The sequence below is a fragment of the Myodes glareolus genome, chromosome 2 (genome assembly GCF_982192425.1).
Source record: "Myodes glareolus chromosome 2, mMyoGla1.1, whole genome shotgun sequence".
Taxonomy (NCBI): domain Eukaryota; kingdom Metazoa; phylum Chordata; class Mammalia; order Rodentia; family Cricetidae; genus Myodes; species Myodes glareolus.
In genome coordinates this window covers 75,037,393-75,050,651 of record NC_142027.1, presented here as the reverse complement: position 1 = coordinate 75,050,651, position 13,259 = coordinate 75,037,393, and the positions used below count along the sequence as shown (strand labels likewise).

Below are 13,259 nucleotides of genomic sequence, written 5' to 3'. Positions count from 1 at the left end.
GTGGAGCCAGCCTGAGGCTTGCCCTAAGGAAAGGAAGTTCAGGTGAGACACAGATCAAATTCGGTCACTTCATAAATTCATCTCATATCGAGACGCTAACAAACATTTTGATTGGCTCCTAAATTCAGGTTTCTTCACTGTTCATCTGTTTTTTCCAGGGTCTCTTCCTAAAATTAAGTTTATTATAGTCGAAAAGTAGAAAATTGGATAATAAGTTAGCAAAAAAATAATGACCACAGGTTTTAGCAGGATACAGGAAATAGCAATACATTGTGAATTGAAGTCCAGGGGCAAATGTAAAGTTCATCAGTCACATACTTTTATCTTCCCGATTGCAGTTACTAATGGTTAAAACTACTCTCTCTCTCTCTCTCTCTCTCTCTCTCTCTCTCTCTCTCTCTCTCTCTCTCTGGTTTTTCTGAGACAGAATTTCTCTGTAGTTTGGAATCCTGTCCTGGAACTAGCTCCTGTAGACCATGCTGGCCTCGGACTCACAGATCTGCCTGTTTCTGCCTCCCAAGTGCTGGGATTAAAGTGACTGGTTAAAACTATTCTTATCGTTAGCATTGGCTACATGTTCACCTACTTGGGAAGATGGAGAAGAATATGGAGCCTTTTCAAGTTAAAGATCCTATCTGTATCTGGAATATGGGTGACTAGCTCATAGCTACATTATGACGAACCAAGAGAAGCGTAGAAGCAGCAGCCTGAATCCCTCCCTGCTACCTTACTTTGTGTCTCTCTGTACTGGACACGATCTTTCAGATGCTTCTGGCTTGATGTGAATGTGCTGACTCCCCATCAGGCTCCTGAAACACAGTGGTGGTGTAGACTTAGAATTTCTTGGTAGCTGTTAGATTCCCTTTACGTAATCATTACTCCTTGCCTACTTTGACCTTTCACATTTATCTTAGTGCTTCAAGCTTCTTGATCCTGCAGCCTTGTTACCCACCATCATTTTATTTTTTGAGACATGTTCCCCCCAAAAGGAAAAAAAGTCAGGGACTGAGTGCCAGCAGACACTTTCCTATCCTAACCCATCCATCTAGCAATGGGCACTGGGCATTTGGGCATATTTTCTTAGCTTTTCATATTTACTCGTTCTTCAAACATTAATAATAATTATCTGTTCACTGTGTGCTTCCATACTATGCTGTGACATGTTTCACAGTAGTGGCAATTATTCAGACTTGGGAGAAAGACAGCCAGGTAAACTGAGGTGTCTCATAACAGCGGGAGTTGGTGGGGAGCGGGTATTGCACAGTTGTTATATGATGCTTCTTTGTACCACTTGGAAAGGGTTCAAGAGAACAAAATTTAAAACAATGGTGCAAAATATTGTTGTTCTGTAAAGTCATCCTAATTTCCACAAATAACTGGAGAGCGTATTGTTTGCTTTACCCTGGCTAGTGGTCTGCACTAATATAGACAACTATGGGGAATTCAGTGCATCTTCAGAAATTACCTGAAGAACAAATATTTAGAGCCGTCTTTTAAAAGTCTTTATATTTTACAAAGCATTCAATATTGATATCCTTCACAAATGCATATAAAAATAAAAGCCACGTAAAAAGTCACATTTGCCTTTTAATATATCTATGAGACTATGACCGTGGTCCAAAGGAGGCAAATCAGGACAAAATTGATGAACTGTTTGATGAATTGCAAAGGAGAATTTTTCCCATGCGCTCAAAGCCTCGTTCTATTGTCTTAGCAATTAGTCACTGTGAAGGCTACAGTCTCCGCAGTCGGTCCTTAGTATCTCCTCTCCAGTTTCTACCTCCGTCCTCCAATGGATGAGGGATGGTTATCCTTGCTAGAACCACTTCTTTGTGAGTCTCTCAAAGATGAAAAATGATGCATTTTAGATCTCCTGCTACTAGCAGTGTAGCTCGTACAGCAAGGGTACATGACTGGACCTATTGTTTGCATGGCTATAGCCTTTTTATGAGTACTATATTTGTGTACACACACACACACACACACACACACACACACACACACACGAAAGACTTGTAGAAAGTCAACACCCCAGTGGTTCTCCTACATAGAATCACAGTTGGCTCATAAAGATCTCAGCTGAGGAAACGTATTTATACCTTGGGGTTTTCCGTAGGACTGTAGAATATCTGACAACATTGTCAGATGCCTCAGATGACTGGCTCTCAGATATTTGCTGTGCCTCCCAAACGCCTGGGCAAGTTGTAAATGGAGGGCTTCCATTGCAAATTGAGCTTGATGTCTTTCTGTTCTTCATCAGCCTGTGTGCCTTGCAAAGTTCTTCTCTCTACTCACTGGTTTTAAGATTTAATCAAGCTGAAAAACGAGAGAGAGGAAGAAGATGGAGGAAATAAGAAGGAAAGAAGCGTGTCAATGTTCCCTATCGCCAATGAGATACTAAACACGCTGCTGTGTATCATCCAGAAAATAGTGGTTTTTGTGATGGTTTAGCATCCCTCCCTTTGAGTCTCTCATGGACAAACAAGGACTCAAGGTCATTAATCATGAGGATTAGTTCGAGGGCAGGTTTTAATCTAAGGCTGCTGGAAATGACCAGTCCTGCTTTTCAGTAGCCCATGCTGACCACCGTTCCCATGTTTGTGTTCCCAGGACCTCGATGCAGTCTCAGTCTTCCTACGGTAACAGCTCCCCACCTCTGAGCAAAATGAACAGCATGAACAAGCTGCCTTCCGTGAGCCAGCTTATCAACCCACAGCAGCGCAACGCCCTCACCCCCACCACCCTGCCTGAGGGCATGGGAGCCAACAGTAAGCATCTCTCTCTTCAGCTGCCAAAGGATGCACAGGGCTAGTACAGGAGAAGCGCGCTTTAACGTGGCACAGATGTTCTTCTCTAAGCTAAGTGCCACAGAGGCAGAGGCCACCACAGTTGACTGACTTGGCTTTTCCAGTTAGCTTCACATTCTGGAGGTATGGGTTTTACTGCAAGACAGCGTCGCAGAGATAGATTATGTGGGTGAAGTCTTCCCTCAGTAGGGATAAGGATCTCACTGAGACAGCCTAGATGGAAGCCTTCCACAAACTGTCTCTGACACAACGGTTTATAAGAAGTGTATCTCACATGAGGGAAGAAGTATGGAGCGCTAGACTAAAAGCATGAAACTATTGATTCTCCTCCGGATCCTTGCAGAATTAGCTGTGCAAGGGCAGACAAGTTAGTTCTTTGCGCTTTTGCTCTGTCTCTACAACAATCCCTCCACACATTGAGCATCTTATGCATCTCTGGCTTTATAGTCTGACTTCATTCCAGATGCAGTAAGCAGGGAATCAACCCATAAGGAGGCTTCCCCTTTACTTCTGTACACATACGAATTCCTCCCAGTAACTCAGTGGAGATATAAAAGGCAATGCAAAAACTGACTCTAAATAAGGAGATGCTAATTGGCACATAGCTTTTTCGAGAAACGTATTTGCTTTGTCTATTATAAGTACACCAGACAAAGGGGATGCAGAGATTTGAATGGAATGAATAATAGTAAAAATGCAAAAGGATAAATAATATCCTCACGGATAGAGAGAATGGAACACTGCATGGTTCCTAAAATTCCCACTCAATGAAAAAAATAAGATCCTATCATCTAGTCCTTTAAAATCCCTAATTATTGTGACCCAATCTTCAATTTTTTTTTCCTTTGGAAATCCCAGCCTATCCTAAAGAAGCTAAGAGAGCCTGAGATCGCCTGTGGTCTGGCAGCCCGTGTTGATTTCTCATTGAGATAATCTGCCAACAGGGACTTCACAATAGGCTTCCTCTCTCACCCTGATAAGGCAACCCAGGTCCCAAACCCAACTGCATAGGAAGCCATTCAACTTTATCTTCTTTCTTATAACAGTAATTAAAATATCCCCGTTTGCTCTAGCAAAAAGATAGTGGTAGCAGTAATACTTGACGTTTCCACACTTTTCCATAGCTTACATTTTATTTCTAGTACACAGCTCTTTTCTGCTGCACTCAGAGATGTCTGAAGGGAAGCAGATGGAGAAGTCTCAGAATTGTACTTTGCAGCTGGTTACATCACACCGGGGTCCTTCCCCTGAGCCATACTTCTAGTTAGTAAAGAAGATACAAATTATATACTTATTTTCTAGATATATTATTTTTTCCAGAAATCAAAATTTGTTCCATAAATTTTATTAGTACTAAACTTTTGGGGGGTGGGCATGTAAGTGAATACTTGAAGCTCATGGTTTTGCAAAGTATTGGTGATATTGGTGAATTCAAGTGGATTATATAACAGAGTTAGAATCTGGGATTCTTTTTTCTTACTAGGCATAAGGGTCCCAAACCAATATGATAGCAAGTCCTCCTGTTTCCACACAGATCTTAATAACTCCTGTTTGCTTACATTCCTCTCAGGACAAGCTTTTGGGCATCTCACTGTGCCAGGAAGTCTGCGATGCCTGTGAGGCTAGAAACATTGATGAGAGCTAATCTCTCTGCTACAGGAGATGAGTTTATCTTATGAGTGCATAAGATAAACCAAATTATAGCCCATTCTCTCCCGAAGAAGGAGGAACATATCAGCTTAGGAGAAAGGAACAAGAGTGAGAAGAGATTCCTAAGGAAACAAAGGTCTAGAAATCTGTAATGAGTTTGGAGTTCTGGTTCTGTTCTGCTTGGCTAGGCATGGAGTGTGTGAAAGGATATAGAGAAGTTAGGAAACCCTCCCCTGCAATAAGAAAAAACAAAGCCCACAGCTTTCTGGTAATACTCAACAAGGGCAGGTAGACCCCTGGGATGCTGGGGAATGATCATCTAGTAACCCTTTCTATTCCTCCTGCTTCTGTCCAGTTCCTATGATGGGCACTCACATGCCAATGGCTGGAGACATGAATGGACTCAGCCCCACCCAAGCCCTCCCTCCCCCACTCTCCATGCCATCCACCTCCCACTGCACTCCCCCACCTCCGTACCCCACAGATTGCAGCATTGTCAGGTGAGTGCACAGCCCGTGCTCCTGGGGCCGGCCCTAGGCACCTGAGGGGGGAGGGTAGACACTGGCAAGGCTGATCACATGGTTGAGAAGAAAGGACGCTGTCCTGAGATTTGAGGAAGTTGAGTCTGATGTGTAGGGTGGCCAGCATAGCTCTAACAAGAAGGCCTATAGCCAGTGTGGGGAAAGTGGAAATGTGTGCATGTGCACACAGGTTTCAGACCTGTTGTGTGGTCTTCATTTGCTCCCTTCTCCCTCCTCGTTCTACAGGTCAGTTGTGGCCCATGAATTGGTGCTCAGGGCTGGGTCTCCCCAGAGGGACATGAACTGGCTCTCCTACTCCCTTTCCTGCTCTCCAGGCCTCACAGCTCTTAGTCACCATGGGACCATGATTTTGGAGTTGGATGTCTATAAAACATTTTGATATGAGCAAAACTCTGAAATTTGAAGAACCCCTGCCACTCCCCTGAGAAATGGGAACACTCCAGAGAAGCAGGTTTCTTACAGCCAGAAGCTAACAAAGCCTTAAAGACGCTTCTCACAGAGGCACATGCAGCTCCATGGTCCATGCTTCGGGCATGTCCTCTGCTTCTGGGCAAGCATGCTTTGTTCCTTTGGCTGCTGGCCGAGCATGTTTCATCCATGTGCAATGTTAGCCACAGAGGTGATGCGGTACATGGCTTAGCTCAGCAGAAATCGATTCTGAGATGACAGTGACATCACCAGACTCAGGCTCGTACCTCAAAGAGAAAGATCTGTGTGTTAAGGACATAGATCCACACGTATTGATATTTCGGAGTACTAGCCTACAATATTTCAACTGTCTAAAACATTCTAAAAAACACCCAAACAGAAAATAGTAAATGTAGTGATTCTCAATTTAATTTGACGAGACAGGAGGCAAGAGGACTAGGGACCTGACCACTGGACCCTTTGCCTGTACCCTGCCCCCATGATTCCTCCTGCTTTTGTTCAAAAGGCTAACTCAGATTGCCAACTGAAAAATCGTCACCTTCTAGAATGCTTGTGCTCAATTTCTGTGGTCAGTTTACCTAAAGTTGGAGTTTTTAGCAATCCTCAAACCTCAAATCCGAGGCCCACACATACTTCATTTGCCCCCAGACTCTTATGCAGGGCATCCAAGGGCAAAATAATGGGTTTTCCTTTACCTCGCCAATGCAGTTGGGGTGAACTTTCTTTTTCTGTTTCCTCCTTCCTTTTCCCTCCTCCCTCTGCAGTTTCTTAGCAAGGTTGGGCTGTTCATCATGTCTGGACTATTTCACGACCCAGGGGCTGACCACCATCTATCAGATTGAGCATTACTCCATGGATGTAAGTAACTGTTAGACTTTTCTCTTTAGTAAAATTTCTTCATTTTTCGCCCTCTGGTCCACACACCTGATAGTTCCATCCACGCTAGTTTTAGACTTTGTGCTTCTAACCCTCAATTCTGATGGAGCCGTAACGCTGTCAGAAAGACTTTCCAGGTTAGAAGCTAAACAATCAGTAAACCTGATCATAAAGCTTTGGCTTATTGCACCCAAGTGTACACACATGAGAAAGTAAATAGAGAATTTGTGCAACCTAGAAACTTTAGTCTCAAGGCAGGTGGTTGAAAACCAAGCACTTGGGAGACTGAAGCAGGAGGATTACTTCAGCTCAGAAGTTTGAAACCTGCTTGGGCAACATAGTGAGGCTTACCCAGAGATTGTAAAGTATATAAAGTAAAATATATATACTTTAATATATATTAAAGTATATTTAAATCACCGGGGAGGAGAGCAGGAAGGACATACGGAGAAATGACAAAAGTGTCATTGGCCATAGTGAGTTCATAGTGGTACCACAAAGAGAAGCCTGGCTGTAAATCTCTAGCCTGTGACCCTGTTCACTGGCTGTGTCCACCTCTCCTTAATGCAGAGCCTTTAAGGATGAGTCAACTGTACCTTTCAATACTGTAAGACCCTCTATTCATTTGAAATGCTGTCAGCCCAGCTCCCTGCCCCTATCATCAGGAATGATTACTGGCCATAAGCCTGCGTCCTGGGCAGGACTTTTAGTAGCAGTGAAATTTGAGGTTGTCACTGCCTCTCGGGGCCTCAGTTAATCTAACTGAGTTACAAATCCCTCCCCTCTGGCTTGGAAAGTCTTTGAAACAAGCTGCATGTGATGGAACTTTCTCATGCTTTCCACTCCATTTCTTGAACTTCTGCATACATGGGAGCTACTTTGTTTGCATTTCAGCAACCTGGTTCTCCGCCTCCCTCCTTGGCTGCTCTTTCTAGCGCACTCTGTGGCATGTGCTGTCCTCCGTTCTAGCTTCCAGATGGCACTTTGGACTGATGGGAGGAGACAGTCTCTGCCTCTGCTGCTGTTTCTGTAGTGGGGACTCCTTCCCCTCCTTGAGCACCGATGCTAGAGATGTCCCTGCAGCACGAGATGCCCCAGCCCCATAGAGATCAGTGTGTACCACGCTGTCTTATGCCCATCCCTCCCAACTCTAAACATCACTCCTGGTGCTTCCTTGATAGAGCCTACCATAGGTAGAAACTATAGAGAATGTATTAGGAGTAAGTTCTGACAGACTTAGACTACTTGAAAATCACGTTTCTCCATGGATGAAAGCAGAGTGGCCCTGTGTTTGAGAACTACCCATAGTGGAGTCCTGTGTGGTAGAACAGAAAGTCTGTCTGCTGCTTCCCTGTGTCCTTCCAGAATACTCACTTGTAGACTTGCCCCCTCTGGGAAGTGCCAGGATTCCCCTGCAGCCATTATTGCTCAGAGGTGATTCCCACAAATCCGTTTCTGTTAATGTTGTCTCGTAGTGGTGCTGAGGTTACAGAGAATCTTGGGCTCATTCAGAGTCTCAGAGGTATAAAGAATGCAAGAAGACATCTAGCATGCTAACTTAGTCTACTAGTGGATTATTGTCTTCTTACGATGCTTTCTTCTTCTATAGAAGAAGTTAAGGTCGCTGTGATGGTCTGAAACACTTAGAATGGGACACTATGACAGCATGGTGCAGGTTTCTGAGTTGGGACATTTTGGAAAACGACTCAGTTTTCTCATCTTCCCCTCAGCATCATTTTGTGCACTTCTGGAAACAGACACCTCTTGTGTCTTTGCAGCAGTCTGCTATTTTAGCGTCCATTTCTGATTCATCCCCTACTCGAATACATTGAGTATCTTCCGATTCCTAGCTGAGTTCATAATGCAAATGAAAGCAGTACAGTATGTGTTTTGGAGTTTCGAGAATGTCATACCCACCCCCACCCATGAGCCCACAGTATCTATAATGTCATACCCACCCTCACTTATGAGCCCCTAGTATCTAGGATGCAAAGACGCAATTGTCTCCAATGCATCCAAGTGGGAAACTAAGAACAGACGCCGTCTGCTAAGCTGCTTTCTGCCCACCTTGCCACTTCATTGAGCTGAAGCATTTTAAATAAGCTAATGCCAACCAATGGAAGGCATGCACCATGCCTACTTAAGACTAACTCTGCCAGAAAGACCTCTTGTCCTTCCCATAGTGCATGGACACAACTGCTGTGCATTTCAATGTTCTTTATGCACATACCCATAGACCTGTCGGTCCATAGGATAATTGCAGGCCCAAAAACTATTCCTAAGTTCACAATGTATTTACCTTATGATAGAACTTCAAGGCTTGCAAACCTAATCTTCTGTTCTTCTGTCCATAAAATGGGCATAATAATATGCAGCACTAATTTCAAGATTAAATAGGATTGTGAATATAAACTAAATAGTTTGGTACTTAGGAAACTCTCAATCCCTATGAGAATCTTCTTCCCCCATTGTTAGAGTCACTCCATTAACACCTTTCTTCTGGTAGCTAAAGCCCCATAGATTTGAAGAATCTTAAATTTCTTGTTGAGATTTTTGCCCTCTTATTTAACTACTGTCTACACTATTTTGCACATGGAGAAACTGGGGCCAATGAAGAACGAGTGAATTGTTGTCCACAGCGCATGTGACCCACCTGGGTCCTACCTTCGTTCTCAGTAACATAACATCCGGAAGTCGGTCAGAAAGCTAGTTTTATCTGCCAAGTTAGTGATAATAAATTCAGATCATTTAAGCCCAAACACCAAAGAATGAAAAACAGTATGTAATAAAAGATTAGGTGTCCGCCCTCTAATGTCTAGGCTCCTCCCTCTTGCACAGGATTTGGCAAGTCTGAAGATCCCTGAGCAGTTCCGGCATGCCATCTGGAAGGGTATCCTAGACCACAGGCAGCTGCATGACTTCTCTTCACCCCCGCATCTCCTGAGGACCCCAAGCGGTGCTTCGACAGTCAGTGTGGGCTCCAGTGAGACCCGCGGTGAACGCGTGATTGATGCCGTGCGGTTTACCCTCCGCCAGACCATCTCTTTCCCACCCCGCGACGAGTGGAATGACTTCAACTTCGACATGGATTCCCGTCGCAGCAACAAACAGCAGCGCATCAAAGAGGAAGGGGAATGAGCGCCCACTGCAGGGCTTGTCCTGTGTTTTCCCACCTCCCAGCCCCTGCAGGGCACACTTGCTTGATCTTCAAAGCATTCTTGCTAGCGCTTCTCCTTTTTCTTCTCAGTCTAGTTTCCAAAGGGACTGAGAAGAGGCTACCTGTTGCCGAAAGTCTGACCTGTCACCTAATTCTGATTCTGGCTTTAAGCCTTCAAAACTCTTGCTTGCGGGATGAGTTGTCCTTGCTACATAGAAGTTAGCAAAGAAGCAGCGGGTCTCTTTAAGCAGCAGAGAACTCTCATTGACTTTTATAAAGCATTTTCAGCCTTATAGTCTAAGACTATATATATAAATATATATAAATATATAAATATACAATATATATTTTGGGTGGGGGTATTGAGTATTGTTTAAATGTAATTTAATGGAAATTGAGTTGCACTTATCAACTTTGGAAATTTGCTTGTTTGGATGATTGATCTGTCTCCCTTTAACAGGGGTATCATGTATGGTGGCAGATATGTAGAGTTGAGTGGTCTATGTGAATAACAGTGATGTATAGGTCCTCTCAGTTCTTTGGATGTTGAGCATTGAGCACATCAAACCTGTGGATGCATCCAGTGTGTTTACCATTGCTTACTATGAGGTAAAGCTGTATATATGTACACAGTTTCTCTGTCAGAATATTTCATGTTACCGGTGTCCATTCCAGTCGGACTGGTTCTCTCGGTGGCTATTACAAGCAAACTTTCATGTTTGCTTTTGTCACACACTATAGGAAAGAACAACCTCTCTTGCTTTTGTTTGAGAATGAGGAAAACAGTTTTTTGATTTTTTTTTTCCTGGAAATTCTTAAATGGTCCAAGTCAGCTATTCCAAACTTCTGATGGGACATAGGCAAGTATAACAGTGGCCCCTTGACATTTAAGGCCCAAGGGGCTAATATTTAGCAGGAAAATATCTGCTACCATTGGAATAGCCTTGAAACTAAATTTCACGACTGGATTGACCAAGTAAAATACATATTCACCGCTTTTGTAAGAATTTAGGCCAATTAGTCAGGATGAGTGGAATTTGTCTGGTTTTTACAGGGAGTTGTAATATCTATTACGAATATTCTGGAAAAGCAAACCTGACTCAAATTCTGAATCTCCGCTAAAAAAAAAAAGATGTCCCATCCAACTGTGAATTTAAGTTCCTCTTGAAGCGTGGAGCAATGCTTGGGAAACAGACCTTTAAAACCCTTTCCTGTCCACAAAACACTGTGTACAGAGGCGGGTTTGCCTCTCTTCAAGGTCTGGAATGGGAGCAGAGGCTTAACTAGAAACCGAGGAGTGCAGTGTTCACGTGACAGGAGCTGCATTGCCAATGCTTTCCTCTTGATCCTCAAAGCAGGTGTCAAGATCTAGTTTTCCACCCAGCCCGTTCCAGGCTGTGTAGACATAGAGATGTCCACAAGTCAAGGAAGACACTCTTCACTGAAGCTTTTTAAACCGCATCACAAAGACTTGTCTTACACTTTATGTCAGCGTGCAAGAGTCAGTGTTCCTCCTAGACGTTTTGGAAGCATTTTGGCACAGATATATAAATATATATATATATATCTTCCCAGTGGAAAGCATGTGTTGTGTATATGCTAGTGAGCTCCACAGTCCTGCCACGTGTTTTGATAAAAGGTTGTCATTCACTGCACGTGACATCCCATTGGTATTTGGAAGTGCAAATGGGCGAATGTGCCTCTGAAATGTAACGTATGGCTTTCCCCAGAAAATCTTCCATTGTGTGTGTGCGTGTGTGAAATTGCATACCGTGCGGGCTTTGTTTGTTTGGGTTTTCTCTTTGGGGATGGTTGGGTTTTCCAGAACCACAGCTGAAACTTCTGTTGAAGACATGATATCTTAATTGTAAGATGGGGGGAAGGGAAATTTGTTTTTTAATTTTTTTAATTTTGTATGTTAAAGAGAATGAGTCCTTAATTTCAACGGTTTGCTGTGTTTAAATGATGAGAAACATTATTGATTTCTGTGACAAGTTCACAGCTTTGCAAATTCACTTAGTTGGAGAATGAAGCTGTGCCTTGGCCAGGTCCGGAAGACAAATGACTTCCCGGGTGTTGTGCGTATTGGGGCTGTTTTAGCACTGTTAAGGTGGCACTGGGGACTCTGAGGCATTTCAGCACTATTTAGGTGGCACTAGGGACTCGAAGTTTCTGTACTGTACCCTGTGATTTTGGCATTCGTCATGAGCCACAGGTAGGCACAGTTCCTCTCCTCGCACCGCTGTTAAAAGGGTGTGAGCAGCCAGGGCTGCAGGGAAAAGCATGGAGAGCAGACATCCGCTCAGTGCCTCTCACTGGAGAGTGGGATTCCTTTGCTTGGCGATGAAGTCAACAGCATAGAAAGCAGGATGCTCTTTATTAACCCTTTTAGCTTTTGTTTTCTTGACTTTTCCCCCCAAGTACGTATGTGGGATGTTGACTATGAAAGATATGTGGGTTTTTTATTTTTATAATTGTACAAAATTAAGCAAATGTCAAATGTTTTATATACTTTATAATGTTTTTTTTCAAAAGGTACTTTCTTATAGACATGATACTTTTTTTTACAGCTTCAGTTGCTTGTCTTTTGGTATTTTTGTGTTATGGGCTTTGGTGAGCCAGAGGCAAATCTATAAGCCACTTTTGTTTGCCAGGACATGCAATAAAATTTAAAAATAAATGAAAATACATGAAGAAATTGTGTTTGTGTATGTGTGTGTGTTTGTGTGTGCGTGTGTGTGTCTATTTACACATCCTGTCAACCCTTTGAGCTTATTTCTCTTACTGTGGAAGAGGAAGAAATACTTCAGTTGAGGTCAAAAGAGTTTGCTACCCAAGTAGGGATGAGATTGCACAGTGTCCTAGTTTTATTTGATTTTTGACTATTTTATTTTTAATTTTTTAAATAGAAAATAGGTTTTCTTTTTTTAGGTCATGATTTCCTCTCCATCCTACCAGATCCTCCCCCACCTATTCAACTCCACACCTTCTTTTCTCTCTCATTCTCTTTAGAAAATAGACAGAAAAAATGTGGACAATTCACACACAGAAAACGCATAAAAACACAAAGTTTGAAGCCATGGTATATGAGCAAAAAACTATAAGGTAAAAAAATAAAATAAAAGCCCTGACAAGACATTGTGAGACAAGAAACAAACAAACAAAAATCTCCCAAGTACATTGATTGTATACTGAGTTGGCAGTCTACTGCTAGGCATGGGGTCTGTCATTGAGTGTGGTATGTCTACTGAGTGAGAATCTATTAAAGAAAGCGGATTTTCCCTTGGCAAATGGTTGTCAATTGAAGACGGCTTCTTGGTTAGGGATGGGAGATCACGTCTATGCTTGGACCTGTGTCGTCCCTGTGCGTGCTCCCACAGTCTCCATAAGTTCATAAGTGCAGCAGTGCTGTGTTTATCAAAATCATTGCTTCTTTGGTGTCTTCCATCCCACTGCCTCTTTCCTGAGCTCTGAGAGAAGAGGTTTGATGGAAACATTCCATTTAGGACTCTGCGTTCCAAGGTTGCTCATTCTCTGCATATTGTCCAATTGTGAGTCTCTGTATTTTTCCATCTACTGAAGGAAGAAGCTTCGCTGATGATGACTGAACAAGAGTTAGGTCCTAATTTTAACTACATGACTGTCTCATGACGTTTATAAATAGCTTCCTCAACACTGAAGGAATACTGGGTAGATCACCCCGGTTGTGTGAGGAGACACACTGAGAATAGTGGCCTCCAAATGTGACAGACCAGGCAACACCTTTTCACTAGGTACTTAGATCATTCGTCAAAATAA

At 43.0% G+C, this 13,259-nt stretch overlaps 1 protein-coding gene across 2 annotated transcripts in view; it reads left to right on the top strand.

Annotated features, from left to right (window-relative positions):
* Tp63 (tumor protein p63) overlaps positions 1-12,159 on the top strand; it is an 86,845-nt gene extending 74,686 nt beyond the window's left edge. For both annotated transcript variants that reach the window (XM_085685373.2, XM_085685372.2), the window contains exons 9-12: positions 2,611-2,768; positions 4,813-4,957; positions 6,193-6,286; positions 9,143-12,159. In XM_085685373.2, coding sequence (XP_085541499.1) covers positions 2,611-2,768; positions 4,813-4,957; positions 6,193-6,286; positions 9,143-9,442 — 697 coding nt within the window. In that variant the 3' untranslated portion in view covers positions 9,443-12,159. The remainder of the gene's footprint in view (positions 1-2,610; positions 2,769-4,812; positions 4,958-6,192; positions 6,287-9,142) is intronic.
* The last annotated feature ends 1,100 nt before the right edge of the window (positions 12,160-13,259 follow it).